General features: G+C 39.0%; 1 protein-coding gene across 3 annotated transcripts in view; it reads left to right on the top strand.

Moving 5' to 3' along the window:
- Window positions 1-15,882, top strand: part of RGS20 (regulator of G protein signaling 20) — a 139,799-nt gene extending 123,917 nt beyond the window's left edge. For 2 of the 3 annotated variants that reach the window (XM_033126483.1, XM_033126484.1), the window contains exons 4-5: window positions 6,594-6,828; window positions 12,842-13,030. In XM_033126483.1, coding sequence (XP_032982374.1) covers window positions 6,594-6,828; window positions 12,842-13,030 — 424 coding nt within the window. Of the gene's footprint in view, window positions 1-6,593; window positions 6,829-12,841 lie in introns of all 3 variants that reach the window. The other variant, XM_033126482.1, reaches the window with a different exon arrangement.
- The last annotated feature ends 444 nt before the right edge of the window (window positions 15,883-16,326 follow it).

The following is a 16,326-nucleotide window of genomic DNA, read 5'->3' as shown; positions in this document are numbered from 1 at the left end:
GTACTGTTGAATAATTATGATATACACCTGAAACTAATATAATATTGTATGTTAGCTGTATTTTAATAAAAACAATATTTTAAAAAAATGTCCAGGAGGACTGTGAAGTTGTACTATAGTTTTGCAAGATGTTACCATGGGGGAAACTGGGCAAATGGTACCAGGGATCCCTGTACCATTAATAATACCCTGTAAATAATACCCATTAATAATACCCATGTAATAATACCCTGTATTATTTTTTTCTTAACTTTTGGAATTTTTTTTGTTTTTCTTTTTTTAAGATTTTTATTCAAATATAGCTAACATACATTATCGTATTAGTTTCAGGTGTACATCATAGTTGTTCAACAGTACCCACCTGTCATGATATAGAGTTATTATCACATTATTGATTATATTCCCTATGCTAAAGAAGTGATCACCATGATAGGTCCAACAACCATCTGACATAGTACCATGCTATCACGATATTATTGACTCTATTTCCTGTGCTGTATATTATATCCCCAAGACTTATTTGTTTTATATCTGGAAATTTTGAATCTCTTATTCTTCTTTATCTTCATCGTCCCCCTTTTTAATTTTTCAATTAGATTTGACATTCAATATTATTTTATGTTAATTTCAGGTGTACAGCATAGTAGGCAGATATTTATATAATTTAGGTGGTGGTCCTTCTGACTAGTACCCACCTGGCACTACACGTAATTATTACCATATTATTGATTACATTCCCTATACTTCACATCGCCATTACCATTTTGTAACTACCAACTTGTATTTCTTAATCCCTTCACCTTTTGTACCCTGCCCCCGTCACCCCTCCCATCTATTACCCTGATAGATCTAGTACCCATCTGACATCATACATAGTTAATACATTATTATTATTGACTATATTCCTTATGCTATACCCACATCCCCATGACTACAATGTAACAACCAATTTGTACTTCTTAATCCCTTCTCCTTTTCACCTACTCAAAACCCCACTTCCATCTAGCAACCATCAAAATGTTCTCTGTACCTATGAGTTTGTTTCTGTTTTGTTTGTTTGTTTATTTTTTTCTTTAGGTTCCACATATAAGTGAAATCATATGACATTTGTCTTTCGCTGTCTGACTTACTACACTCAGCGCAATACCCTCTAGGTCCATCCATGTTGTTGCAGATGGCAAGATTTCATCCTTTTTTACAGCTGAGTAATATTCCATTGTATATATGTACCAGCTCATCTTTATCCATTCATCCATTCAGGGACATCCAGGTTGCCTTCATATCTTGGTTTATGTAAATAATGCTGCAATGAACATATGGATGAGCACGTCCCCTTGAAGTAGCATTTTGTGTTTGTTCAGATAAACACCCAGAAGTGGGATTACTAGGTCCTTTTTGGTCTTTTGTTACAGTCTTTGTTTCAAAGTCTACTTTATCTGGTATAAGTATTGTAACCCCAGCATTTTGGGGTTTTTTTTGTTTCCATTTCTATGAAAAGTCTTTTTCCATCCCTTTTCTTTCAGTCTGTGTGTGTCTTTTGATCTGAAGTGAGTCTCTTGTAAGCAACATATGTAAGGGTCTTGTTTTCTTATCCATTCAGCTCCCCTATCTTATGATTGGAACATTTAATCCATTTACATTGAAAGTAATTGCTGATAGGTATGTAGCTATTGACATTTTATTATTCACATTTATTATTATTGTTGTTGTTAATTTTATTATTTTATCTTAAAAAAGTCCCTCTAAGATTCCTTGTAATACTGGTGGTTTGCTGATAATTCATCAGCAAACTCATTTAGCTTTTTCTTCTCAGGAAAGCTCTTTATCTGTCCTCTGATTCTAAATCATAGCTTTGCTGGGTAGAGTAATCTTGGTTGTAGCTCCTTGCTTTTCATCATGTTGAGTATTTTGTGCCAATCCCTTCTGGCCTGCAAAGTTTCTGTTGAGAAATCAGCTGACAGTCTTATGGGACTTCCCGTGTAGGTAACCTACTGTTTTTCTCTTGCTGCTTTTAAGATTCTCTCTTTGTCTTTAACCTTTGGCATGTTAATTATGATGTGTTTTGGTGTTGGCCTCTTTGGGTTTATCTTGTTTGGGACTCTGGGCCTGTATATCTATTTCCTTCACCAGGTTAGGGCAGTTTTCTCTCATTATTTCTTAAAATAGGTTTTTAGTTCCTTGCTCTCTCTCTTCTCCTTCTGGTACTCCTATAATGCAAATGTTGGCATGCTTGATGTTGTCCCAGAGGGCCCTTAAATTCTCTTCAATTTTTTGGATTCTTTTTTATTTTTGCTGTTCTGATTGGGTGTTTTCTGCTACCTTATCTTCTAAATTGCTTATTCAGTCCTCTGCTTCATCTAATGTACTGTTGATTCCCTGTAATGTATTCTTCATTTCTGTTATTCTATTCTGTATTTTTGACTGGTCCTTAATTATGTTCTCTATCTCCACTTTTATGTTTCCTATCTTTTTGTTGAAGTTCTCCCTGAGATCATTGAGCATCCTTATAATCAGTGTTTGGAACTCTGCATCTGGTAGATTACTTGTATTCATTTTGTTTAATTCTTTTTCTGGAGCTTTCTTCTGTTCTTTTATTTGGGATATGTTTCTTTGTCTGCCCATTTTGGCTGCCGCCCTGTGTTTGTTTCTGTATATTAGGTGGGGCTGCTATGTCTCCCAGTCTTAGTAGAGTGGTCTTATGTAGTAAGTGTGCTGTGGGGCTCGGTGGTACAGTCTTCTTAGTCACTTGAGCCGTGCACTCCATGTGTGTCCCTTATTAAGATTTTGTGTGCCCTCATCTTGTATTTGAGCCTTGGTTGCTTTTGCATATCAATTGGAGGGATTGACCCTGGTGGTCATTTGTTGTGAGGACTGGCTGTGACTATAGTGGAGGAGTTGTGGTGCAGGAGCTGACCGTACAGAACACAATCTGCCTCAGCAGGGCTCTGGTGCCTGCTGTGTGCCATATGTGTGTCATTCTTGGAGGCAGCTGGGTGATGCTCTAGCTCATTTCAAAGCAGGCTACTGGAGGTGCCAGCCCCAAGGCCACCTGGGAGGGGACCCACTGCAGGTCAAGCCCGTACTCCACCTGGGACCACCCGGCAGGAGCCACAAAGAAACTGCAGATGGCCACTACCTGTGCTGTGCTTGGAAGTACCTTGAGAGGCCAAGCCATGAACCAAAGCCAGCTGTCGCTAGTGCCAGGTTTAGGGCTGCTCAGTCAGAGGTACAGGACATGCTCAGGACAGATGCTGCTTGTCTGGGTTCTGTGAACCTTGAAAGACCATACGAAAGTCTGCAGCATGAGCCAAGGCAAGCAGTTTGTATGAAAAAGCTACTGAAAACAGCTTGGGTGTGCCCAAAATTTGGGCAGGGTGGGATGTTGAATCACCAGGGCATGACAAATGAACAGTGTAAGTGATGGGGACTCAGATATGATGGCCATCTTCATGCTGGGAAGAGAGAGGGCTCAACAGAGAAACAATGGCTTCTACGAGCTTCTCCTCCAAGAGAAAACTTTCCCTCCAACTCTTGTCCTGAATCCAAACAACTCAGTTCCCCACCATACACATATGTGCCTCCTGCCTCTCTACCGGCTGCCCCAGCACTGGAGCTCAGAGCCAGTGATTCCATTGATGGGTAAGTGTGTGTGTGGTCCCTTTAAGGGGAGCACCTGTGAGTGCAGCTGTCCTCCATTTCATGCAGTCACAATCTGCTGTTTTTCACAACCAGAAATTATGGGACTTCTCTCCTTGGCACTGGAACCCTGGGCTGTGGAGGGACTGGGACCCCTCACTTCTCTGGGGGACCTCCTCCACCGCTGAGATGTCTCTCCCAAGTTTTAACGGTGACATGTGGGTATGGGGCCAGCCTGTTTCATGTCTCTGCCACTCCTCCCAGTCTAGAGGTGGCTTCTTCTGCATGTCTTAGTTGTAGGGTTTCGGTTCAGCAAGATTTTAGGCAGTTTTCAATGATGGTTGTTGTTTTGTAGTTTAATTGTAATTTTGATGTGGTCAGGAGAGAAGGTAAGCAAAGCATTTATCTACTGTGCCATCTTGACCAGAAATGCCCCTGAATATTGTTATTTTTTTTTTAATCCAGAAGTGCACACTTTTCTTGAGGCCAGTAGTCCAAATTCAAGGTCAGCAGGACCACGCTTTCTGACAGCTCTAAGGGAGAAGACTTCTTTGCTGCTTCTAGTTTCTCTGGTAGTTGCCAGCAATCCTTAGCATTCCTCAGTTTTTAGGTATTTTATTCCAGTCTCATGACTTATTTTCCCTGTGTGTCTTCACATCATCTTTTTTTCCTGTGTGTGTGTGTCTGTCTCTGTGTCCAAATCCCCCTTTTTGTAAGAACACCAGTCATATTGGATTAGGGCTCACCCTAATGAACTCAACTTGATTACATCTGCAAAGACCCTGTTTCCAAATAAGGTCATATCCTGAGGTTAGGACTTCAACATGTCTTTTTTGAGGATAAAACTCAACCATAACTCCTTCCTACAAAATAATACTGGATCCAATTGGTTTTATAGATTTGTTCCACAAAACATTTCAGGAATCGATCATTCCAAGGTTTTACAAGTCTTGTATAACTACCCAAATGTCTAAGAGGCCAGTATAACAGTGATACCAAAACCAGATGATGATAGTACAAAAATGGAAAATTACAGATGAGTCCTGCTCAGAAACTGTGGCCACATACAGTAATGTTGGCGAATCTTAGACACTGTTGGTGAAAAATCAAGTTGCAGAAGACAACATATAGTAAGCCATTTTTATAAAGTTAAAAAACAACTAAAGAATACGTTTGTCAGAGATACATACATACGAGGTATGATGAAAAATATGGTTAATGTTTAAATTTTTTAAAACTTTATTACAGTAAAAGACACATTGCCATTAATCCCCCTCAAAATACTCCCTCTCCTTCGAACTTATCCCATCATTCTTGCCACTTTCTGAAGCAGTTCTAGCAGTCTTCTTTTGTGAGTGTCTTTAGTTGCACTGTCCTGGCTGCCTCAGTGTCCTGAATCAATTGAACACATTTACCTTTCATGGTCATTTTGACTTTGGGGAAAGACAGAAGTCGCCTGGTGCCAGATCCAGTGAATAAGGTGGATGAAGACACACTATAATGTTTTTATTTGACAGAAATTGCTGTACCAGAAGCGATGTGTGAAATGGAGCCTTTCTGTTGTGATCACAAAATATGGTGAATGCTGCTGCCGAGTGCCATCCAACGGAAAGTCAGGGACCTTCAATATGGGAAGTGGTGCATCAAACCTTAGTAACAGTGTGTGACAAGTTTCACCTTGTTCAGGTGCAGTCATTTGGGTGTGAGCTACAGTTGAGAGAAGATGTGTTTTTATGTGTGCCTTAAATCATCCTCCATCATGACAGCGCTCTGTGTCACACATCACTTCTGGTATGGCAATTTCTGTCAGATAAAAACATTACAGTATGTCCTCATCCACCTTATTCATCGGATCTGGCACCATGCGACTTCTGGCTCTTCCCCAAAGTCAAAATGATTCAGGACATCGAGGCAGCCATGACAGTGCAACTAAAGACACTCACGAAAGAGAACTTCCAGAACTGCTTCATAAAATGGCAAGAGAGAGCATATGAGATCTTGCTCCCCGACAGATGTTGTTGGTTTTGGCTCAAATAAACTCTTATAAAAATTTTTTTAAAAAAAATTTAAAAAATTAAATTTTTGAATAAGAAGTTTGTTCAAAGCGAGGGGGAGTATTTTTAAGGTGGCTAATGGCAATGTATCTTTTACTGTAATAAATTATTTTTATTTAAACACTTACCATATTGTTTGATCATACCTCATACATGCATAAAAACTATGAAACAAAGGATAAGAGAAAAGAAATGATACAAATCATTTTAAACAGACTGTGCTTTCTGACCTCAGTATTATTGAATGTAGGTAGAAAAATAAACTAAAACAGGCTAAGTCCAAAATCAAGAACAGTGGTTCCCTCAGGAATGGTGGTAGTCAAGAGAGCAATGTATAGATGTAAATGCAGCTATTGGTGACGGGCTGGATCTTAAGGTAAATGGTGAATTCATTAGTTCTTGTTTTGTTGTCACCCTTCATAACTTGCAGTTGTATAATTTATATTCTCTTCTCTTTCTCTTTAAAATTCTTTTTTGAGTTTTAAAAAATATTGAATAGACACTGCCCCATCGCTCTTCTAGAAGTCAGTGTGGTCAGGGCTGACGTGACTGGAGAGTTTTTGCTTAGATGGTTGTAAGATTTATCTTTACTTTTATAATTTAAAAACTTTGCCAGGATGTGCCTAGATATAGACAACTATGCTCTCAGCAGTTATTCTGTCAATTTGGTTTACAACCATTTTAGCAGTAGCCATGCGATCCAGCTAAACAATTTGAAAGTATCAAACTCATGTGTTTTTGCTAAAGGCTTAAGGAAACAAGAGCAGCTCTTTGCCTTCTTAAAAGGGCCTCAGTGTATATTTTCATTTTCAGAGAGGAAAAAGATAGGTTTCTAGTGATGAAATTCAAATTCACTACCAATAACATAGCTCCCTTTTGCCCTTTCTTCCGGTCTCCACCAAGCCCAACTCCTACTCTAGAAGAAGTCAATGCCTGGGCGCAGTCATTCGACAAGTTAATGCTCACTCCAGCAGGAAGGAATGCTTTCCGTGAATTCCTCCGAACAGAATTCAGTGAAGAAAATATGCTTTTCTGGATGGCGTGTGAGGAACTGAAAAAGGAAGTTAATAAAGACATTATTGAGGAGAAAGCAAGGATAATATATGAAGAATACATTTCTATTCTTTCTCCTAAAGAGGTATGTACCTACTGAAAGGTTTTCCCCAAGGTGTCCTTTTTTAATATCAGAGAAGTTATGAGTGAAATGATGCGAGTTTCCATCTCTCAGAGTATTTTTTCTTTTAAATCCAAAATCTAGGTGGTTAGGTTGGTCTCAAAACTAAGTACATTGTAGCTCTAATTATAAAATCATTATTTCCTACTATGTGCTGCTAAGAATATGAAGTTAATGAAACAAAACCTCTCCTGTGAGGGAACTCACAGACAAGCGTGCAGAGAGACATAGAGCTCTTGGCATGACGCCTCAGGCTGGTGCAGAGCCATCAACAGTGGGTTGGGGTGAGCAACAGGGAGACATACTAGGAGAGTCTGTAGATGGACCAAGGATAATAAAAAAATTATGAGAAATACAGCAGGATAAAGACATCCCATAGGATAGGACTAGATGGGCCAAGAATAAAAGTAATCAGTCACATCACAGTGAACACGTCAATAGTTTGGTATGGCTGAAGTATTGTGTGTTTACCAAACTATTAGAGCTGGTGGCAGGCAGCAGGAGGAGAGTTGGGAAAGTGAGAGGATAGATTTAGGAGCAGTGATGAGGTTTTCTGATTTCTGTCCTGGGAAATGCTTGGATTTTAGCCTGGTAATATCATCAAGTTTGGATTTTTGAAAGACCAATATGGTTACAGAATGGTTTAGGAGAAGAACACTAGAGGCAGAGGACCAACTGAGTTAGAGAACCAACTGAGTAGTCTAAACCAGACAGAATGAGAGCCTCACTAGGCCAACTGAAGAGAAACTAGAGAGGAAGGGTTTGATTTGAGGGACATCCCAGAGTCTCCTACCTGTATGGTTTCGGCAAAGCAGGTAATGGGGCAGTTCACTGAAATGGGGTAGATGGGCAAATGGGGAATGGGAAGCATGCTTGGTAGAAGGAGTCAGGCTCAATTTTGCCTACTTATGTTTATACTGTGAAGTTGGAGATATTCAGTTGACAGTTGTATGAATATGGAGTTCAGAAAGTCATTTCCATTTTAGATTAATACAAACTAAGAGTTTTTGTCCTTTAATTTATAGCTTCCACGTTTTCATTTTGTCATGATTTTCCTTATTATTTTAAAGCAAGATTTCTTTTTTTAATCACTGTCCTTTAAAGCATCATACATACAAACAAAATACTTCTTAGCAAATTGATGAAGCAAAAATGATACAAAAAGATGACCCTTTCCTCCCAAATATAAGCATTTATTTCTTAAAATGTAAAACCTTAAATTTTTTTTAATTTTTTTTTTGTTTTTCAAAGAGGGCACAGTTCATAGTGGCTCATGCAGAGACTGAACTGGCAACCTTGGTGTTAGTAGCAACATCTCTAACCAACTGAGCTAACTGACCACCCAAACCTTAAAAATTTTAAAAGCATAGATTTTGGGGTCAGATTCACTTGGATTTGAACCCCAGTTCTCTAATAGTGACATAACCTTGGGTATATTTCTGAACCTCTCTGCATTTCAGTTTCCTCATTGTATGAAAAGGGCATCACCACTTGCCCATACATGTGGAAGGATTGAGAGGGAGGACAGTGCAAATCCCAGCCCCAGCCCCTGGCAGAATAGGCACACCAGACAGCCTCTTGGTCACCCTCTGTTCATTTATCAGTCCTAACCAGACACTGTCCTCACCTAGCACTAGCAGGGATATTGTTTTTATTTATTTATTTATTTATTTATTTATTTATTTATTTATTTATTTATGTTTTGGTTTCAGGTGTATAAAACAATGTGATAGACAGTTACACCCCTCACAAAGTGATAACCCCCCCCAATCTACTACCCCGCTGACATCATATATAGCTGTTACAATTCCATTGACTCTGTTCCCTAAGCTGTACTCCACATCCTGTGACTATATATATATATATATATATATATATATATATATATATTAAATTATAGTTGACATTCAATATTATAATATTCAGTTTCAGCTTCAGGTGTACAGCGCAGTGGTCAGGCATCTATACCGTCCATGAAGTGGTCTCCCTAATAAAACAAGTGCCCATCTGACATCCTACAAAATCTTTACAACATTATTGATTATATTCCACAAACTGTCTTTCGTATCCCCGTGGCAATCTTGTGGTTACCAATTTGAGCTTTCTAATCCTTTCATCTTTCCCTCATCCCCACTCCCCTCCCATCTAGCAACCATCAGTTTTTTCTCTATATCTCTGAGACTATTTCTGTTTAGTTTGCTCATTTATGCTGTTCTTTAGATTCCACATATAAGTGAGATCATATGGTATTTGTCTTTCTCCATCTGACTTATTTCACTTAGCATAATGTTCTCTAAGTCCACCCATATCATTGCAAATGGTAAGATTTTATTCTTTTTTATGGCCGGGTAATACTCATTGTATAAATGTACCACAATTTCTTTTTTTTTTTTTTTAAAGGAGGGCACAGCTCTCAGTGGCCCATGTGGGGATTGAACCACTAACCTTGGTATTATCAGCAGCATGCTCTAACTAACTGAGCTAACCAGTCACCCCTATACCACAGTTTCTTAATCCAGTCATCTACTGATGAGCATTTCAGTTGTTTCCATGTCTTGACTATTGTGAATTGTGCTGCAATAAACATAGAGGTGCATATATTTTTTTGAATTAGCATTTTGGATTTCTCTATATAGATACCTGAGAGTGGAATTGCTGTGTCATAAGGTAGTTCCATTTCCAGTTTTTGAGATACCTCCATACTGATTTCCATAGTGGCTACACCAATCTGCAATCCCACCACAGTGCACGAGGGTTCCCTTTTCTCCACATCCTCACCAGGACTTGTTGTTTGTTGATTTATTGATGATAGCCATTCTGACAGGAGTGAGGTGGTTTCTTATTGTGGTTGTCATTTGCATTTCTCTAATGAATAGTAAGGTTGAGTCTTTTCTCATATGTCTGTTGGCCATCTGTATGTCCTCTTTAGAAAAATGTCTTTTCGTGTCCTATGCCCATTTTTTTAATTGGGTTGTTTGTGGGGGTTTTTTGGTGTTGAGTTAAATGAGTTTTTTTTAAAATAAATTTTGGATATATTATTGACAAATATCTTCTCCCATTCAGTAGGATGCCTTTTTGATTTTTTGATGGTTTCCTTTGCTGTTAAAAAACTTTTTAGTTTGATGTAATCCCATATGTTTATTTTTTCTTTTACCTTCCTTGCCCAAGGGGATATATCAGTAAAATATTACTCAGGGTAATGTCTGCAAATTTACTTCCTATATTTTCTTCTAGGAGTTTTATGGTTTCAGATCTTACATTTAAGTCTTTAATCCATTTTGAATTTATTCTCGTATATGGCATAAGGAGGTGGTGCAACTTCATTTTTTGCATGTGTCTGTCCAGGTTTCCCAGCACCATTTATTGAATAGACTGTTTTTACCCCAATGTAAATTATTGCTTCCATTGTCATAGATTAAATGACCATACAGGTATGGATTTATTTCTGGGCTCTCTATTCTGTTCCATTGATTTATGTGTCTGTTTTTATGCCAGTACCATGCTGTTTTGATTACTATAGCCTCGTAGTATGATTTGATGCCAGGTAGTGTGATACCTCCCACTTTGTTCTTGTTTCTCAAGATTGCCATGGCTATTCGGGGTCTGTTATGGTTCCATATAAATTTTAGGATTATGTGTTATTTTTCTGTGAAAAATGTCATTGGTAGTTTGACAGGAATTGCATTGAATCTGTATATTGCCTTAGGCAGTATGGACATTTTAACTATATTAATTCTTCTTATCCGTGAGCATGGTATGTGTTTCCATTTATTTGCAACTTCTTTAATTTTTCTCTTCAGTGTCATAATTTTCTGAGTACAGGTCTTTTACTTCTTTGGTTAAATTTATTCCTAAGTATTTTATAGTTTTTGAAGCAATTATAAATGGGACTGTTTTCTTAATTTCTCCTTCTGATGGTTTATTATTGGTGTATACAAATGCAACTGATTTCTAAATATTAATTTTGTATCCTCACAGGGATATTCTTCAGATGGAAGTTTAAAGAGTGAGACAGTTCCATTTGTGCCTAAACTGTTTGTGAACTAGAATATTTTTTAATGTTTTCTATAGTAACTCAGTCTAATTCTCTAACAAGAGCAGGTGCTTTCCTCCCTTCAGCTAACAATATGTACTGAGTACCCCCTTGGTAGGAGTTGTGCTCCTAAGAACTGGGCCCTTATACTCAAGAAGAGTATGGGAGATGATTGCCTAGTGGTGAGTGCTTCCTTATGGATAAGCTCAGGTGGTTGGGAAGGCTTCCCAGGTCAGGAGAGTGACATCTAAACCAAGACCTGAAGGAGAAGTACAGTCAGCCAGGCAGAGGAGGGAGAAAGGTTTATTCTAGACAGAAGGAACAAAAACAAGCTAGTTCTAGCTCCTTCTTTCTTTAAATTCCAAGTGAATTCTAAGTTCTTTAAATTCTTGCATGGAATAGTGAGCTGGGGAATTAGTGGAAGCAGATCTTAAAGGGGTTCAGAAGTTTCAACTTGGAACTTATAAGCTTTGGACTTGATCCTGAGAACATGACAAGTCAGTGCAAGGGCTGAAGCTGGAGTGTCTGGATGGGGTTTGCACTTTAGAAAGATCCCTCTGGCCAAACCATGTGTGGTTTGGACAGGCAAGAGATTGACAGCAGGAGTCTAAGTATGAGGCTGATGATCAAATCCAGCAGGAAATGGTGAGTGAACCTCCACATCAGGCATGGCAGAGAGGAGGGAAGAAGTGGACAGTTTCAAGAAGTATTAAATAGATAAGGTCACCAGGACTTTATGACTGAATATAGAGCCAGAGAGAAAATGAACGATGAGTAGGACTCTGAATGGGATGGGAATAAGTAGTTCCATTCCTTTACAAACTGTACAGGAAAAAGATCTGGAGATGCTGGGAATCTGTGTTGAATGTATTAGGTTTGAGTTACCTGTGGGTAGGCAAAAGCCTTTCCAGGAGGAGAGTGGATATACACAACTGGAAAGATAGATCACTGAAGTCAATATTTAATGATTTAGCTAATCATATTTTGAGTTTTATATAAAACAGTGTGCACTGCATAGCATCAGAACCATTGTGGCCTACTGGTGCAGAGATGGCCTGGCTAAGGTTCTTCAGACGGAAGGGAAGAAGTGTGGGTTCAGCTTTGCCACTGTGGCCTGTACTCTTATTTGTCTGGTGCCCTGCGGGAAAGTTTGAACCCAATAGCTTACTCTGGGAGACAGCCTTGTCTAGGATGAGCCAACATCAGAGTAAGAAGAGCCAACATCCCCTAAGAACTGAATGAATCCCAAGCACTTTAAATAAATTCTCCTTAAATCCTTACCTACTACCATCATCATCATTCCTCCTTTATGGAGGAATTCATTAGGGCACAGTGTACTTTGCCCAAGGCCCCACAACCAAGCAGTGACAAAACTGGGATTTAAACACAGGCCCCATGATTGTAACCCTCCCACAGCACTTCTGAGCCAGCTTCCACTTCACCAGCCAGCCTGGCACTCATTCCCAGAAACCTGCGACTGTGTTCCAGTGGCTACAGCCTGGGACCTCCAGGTTTTGGCCCTAATGCTATTAGGAAATTAACAAGGGGTGAGTCCATGACACTACGTTTTTTCTTCAAAGGACATAGTACACTCATTTTAAAGAAGCAAAACAATGCTGTGATTTTCTAAAGCAGTGTGATCCCCACCAGAATGACATAGAACTTGTGAGTAATAAATATTATCAGACCCCTCTACAGACCAGCTGAGTCAGAGACTCTGCGGGTGGGGCCCAGCAATCTGTTTAACAAGCCTCTCAGGGGCTACTGATGCCACTGATGTTTGAGAAACCCTGCTCATTATGCATTTGGTTTCTCTTTTGGCAGTTTACATTTTTGGATGACTTGTTTGGTTTGGAATTTTTAATAACCAGAACAAGCTATGGGAGTTTGGGATGGAATTCCAAAGAGAAACGTATCTAATACAACTCTTGTTTCTATTGACAGGTCAGCTTAGACTCCCGAGTAAGAGAAGTCATCAATAGAAACATGGTGGAACCATCCCAACACATATTTGATGACGCACAACTTCAGATTTACACCTTAATGCACAGAGACTCATATCCCCGATTCATGAACTCTACTGTCTATAAAGATTTGCTCCAGTCCTTATCTGAGAAATCAGTTGAAGCATAGGATGTCGTCAAATATATTTATTATTAATAAAATAATGAAAGAACTCATGGACCACATCTAGTAGAGGGAATTTAGGGGTAGTAGTGTCTTCCGCTAGAGTAATCCTTGGCCTATTTTAATAATAAATGCTTCCTTCTACAGAAGGCTATATATTCACAATATAAATTGCAGCTACTTTTAGTGATACTTTTGAAAAAATGGGGTATGGCTGTCTTAGAAAACTAGTATGTTTACATTTATAATAACAGCAGCATGTTCTCGATGGCAAAGGATATACTAGAAGACTCCATACTGCCTACATCCACTGGAGCCAACAGGACTGCTTTTGTTTTGCCTGAGTTCAGTACCTATTACTCTTCTCCCAAAGAAAAGACATTCAAGTGTTTCTCAGCTACTTCTTTCTTCCTTCAAGCTCAGTTTTGAATATTTCACTTATCAGTGCCATTACAGGACCCAGATTCCCATTTTATAAAGATGTGACCACTACTTGTAAACATGGTGTTCCACTTTATCTTAGAATGTGTATGTAGATACATATATGTGCATGTGTATCTGTACGTGGTTAGTGTGAACACTGTGCTCTGAAGTGGATCCGTCTCAAATGTTTGGTACGAGAAGTAATGCTTAGAAAATTCTTTGCTGAAAAGTTATCATTATTTTATTATCATATTCTGCCAACCTAAAGAACAAATTTTTAAATTCACAACTTAGTCATGTTCATAACAAAACTTTCAAATAAGCATATTTCCATTTTAATTATTGAAAGAAATATGGACATTTTCACTCAAAAAATAAAACACAGAAATTTTAGCTCAATCTTTACTTTTTCACATGGAAATATTTGGGAAATATAAGATTAAGTGAATAGGGATACAAGCAAGATATATTTTAACTCCTAGAGAAGGATTTTGTTTTTAGATCCCATTGTTTATATCATAGGCAAATAGAATAACTTCATAGCTTACAGGTACAAATACTGGCTTTTAGACCTAAACACCGTGAAGAAGCCCATCATTACAATGAGTGGGAAAAACATCTAAAATGAGGCAAATGTGAAAGATCTGGAATGTGAAAAATCTGGAATGGTTTGAGTAGTGGGTTAGAAATTAATCTGCTAAATGGGATGTCCTCTGGGTCATCTCCCTCAGCTTGATTTCTGCATTATTCTTCTCAAGCCCCAAATCTAAGCATCCACCCCATCTTTCTCAGTAAACCATCTAACCTCCTACTGTACTATGAAAATTTTGTCCCTAACCCTTTTCAACTTCTCATGGAACCTATAAATATGTATAGATCAGCATCTATTCTCGCCTCAGTCCAGTCCCAGAGACTGTGTCCTTTCCTCCTTTTCAAGGTGTCAATCCCTTATATGTGCTTTTGATTCCATATCCAACAGTCCCATCTTTTTCATTAGACAAAGAGGATATAATTTTGATTAAGGCATAAACCCTGTCCTCTGGTAATTTACATCAAGTAAGCACATGTCCATGGCAGCTAGTGAGCTGTAGTTAAGTGCTGTAATAGTGAGAACTGAGCTGTACAAGTCTTGAAGGGCTGTGGAAAGGTTTTGGCAGAAGTGACACCAAAGCTAAACCCAACAGAACAAGAAGAGTGTGTGTATGTTGGGGCAGAGGTTTAGGGAAGGTAGTTGTAATTGAAGCAATCCCAAATGAGTCCAGTTGTGGAAATGCTGAGTATGAGGTACCTGTAAGACATGTAACACATGTTGAGAAATTAATTAGATGGAGGAAACTACACGGTCGAGATTTTAGGCTAGAGTATTGATTTGGATATGTGTTGGATTTTTTTGGATTTGGATTATGTGTTGATTTTTTTCAACACATAAATGAATGAGATTACCTGGAGAGATACAGCATGAAAAGAGCTGAAGGTAAATCCTTGCAAGAATAGACAGAGAGACAAGAATTCCCAAAAGAGTTTTAGAAGGATTCACCTTCTCAGTACAGGTAAGAAGAAAGCCAGGACATGATGTATGGCAGCAAATGAATGGGAGGGCTTCAAAGGGATGGTGGTACACAGTGCTAAGTTAAATGCTCTTACTTCCATCGATTTCCCCCCACTCTCCTATATCATCAGCTTCACCTTGATTTTTCCTGTACCATAAGCATCCTTGAATTCCCCAATTAAAAACAAACCTACATTACATAATTGCTGACTCTTCTTTTTCATCAGACTTTTCACAAGAGTCCACTCTTGATGTCTCCATTTTCTCATCTCCCCCATTCACTCCCCAAATCACTACAGTGCACCAAACTGCTCTGCGGAGGTCTCTATCAGCCAAGTCTAACACATACTATTTTTCTGGTCTTCTCAGTGGACTGCTCAGCTTCCTGATATCTCATCGATGATGGCTTACTTGAAACACTACTTCCTATTCTTCTGAGGTGCTCTCCTCGTTCTCCATATTCTCTCTCATCTTATCTGTAGGTGACAGGGCACAGCAGCTAACGGTTTGGGCTATGGAGCCAGACTTCCCAACTCCTTCACTTACTGTGTGATGGTGGGTATGGAGTCTTTCTAGGCCCGTTTCCTCTTCTATAAAAACAGGGATAATAATGGTACCTTATCCCTAGCATTGCTGTAAGGATTAAAAATAATCCACATAAAATATAGCATTTACTACCTGTCAGTTGACGCTATTACCTGTCCACTACATGTTATGGCCCCTAAGGTTTGGGTTTCGGCTTACTTTCCTTACTAATCTATATGCTCTCCTTAAGTTCTCATGTCCCTCTCTCATTGTTTAAATCACCACCAATATATTCATGGCTACCAAATAGGATCAGACCTAGATTTTCTCCTGTACTTCAGAATCAGCTGCCGGTTGGACATCTCCACTTGTATATTCCAGAGATGATACACATGTATTAATTTTCACTTATCACCCCACTGTCTCACCCCCCTCCAACCCTGGCCTCTGCCTATAGCCCAAATCACCCAGGCAGTCACCTAAGCTTTTATCTGGGGGTTAACTTTGACTTTTCCCTCTCTTTCTCCTCCCAAACATAATCACCAAGCCCTGCTGATTTTGCCTCCAAAATATTTCTCCTTCCTTCTTCTGACCCCTATTCTCTCTCACCTGCCTGCATCAGTGCCAAAAGAGCCTCTTAACTGTTCTTCCTGGATGCATCTCAACCATTCAAAACCATCTTTCAAAATACCATAGGTTGATCTTTTTCAAACACAAGTCTGCTTGTCACCATCCCTCCACTCCTTAAAATCTTTAGTAGTTCCCAACTGCCTGGAGTACAAATACCAAATTCTTGGCATGGTAT

This window comes from Rhinolophus ferrumequinum, chromosome 14, assembly GCF_004115265.2.
Source record: "Rhinolophus ferrumequinum isolate MPI-CBG mRhiFer1 chromosome 14, mRhiFer1_v1.p, whole genome shotgun sequence".
NCBI lineage: Eukaryota > Metazoa > Chordata > Mammalia > Chiroptera > Rhinolophidae > Rhinolophus > Rhinolophus ferrumequinum.
Note: the sequence above shows the minus strand (reverse complement) of the source record. Positions and strands in the feature narration are given on the sequence as shown.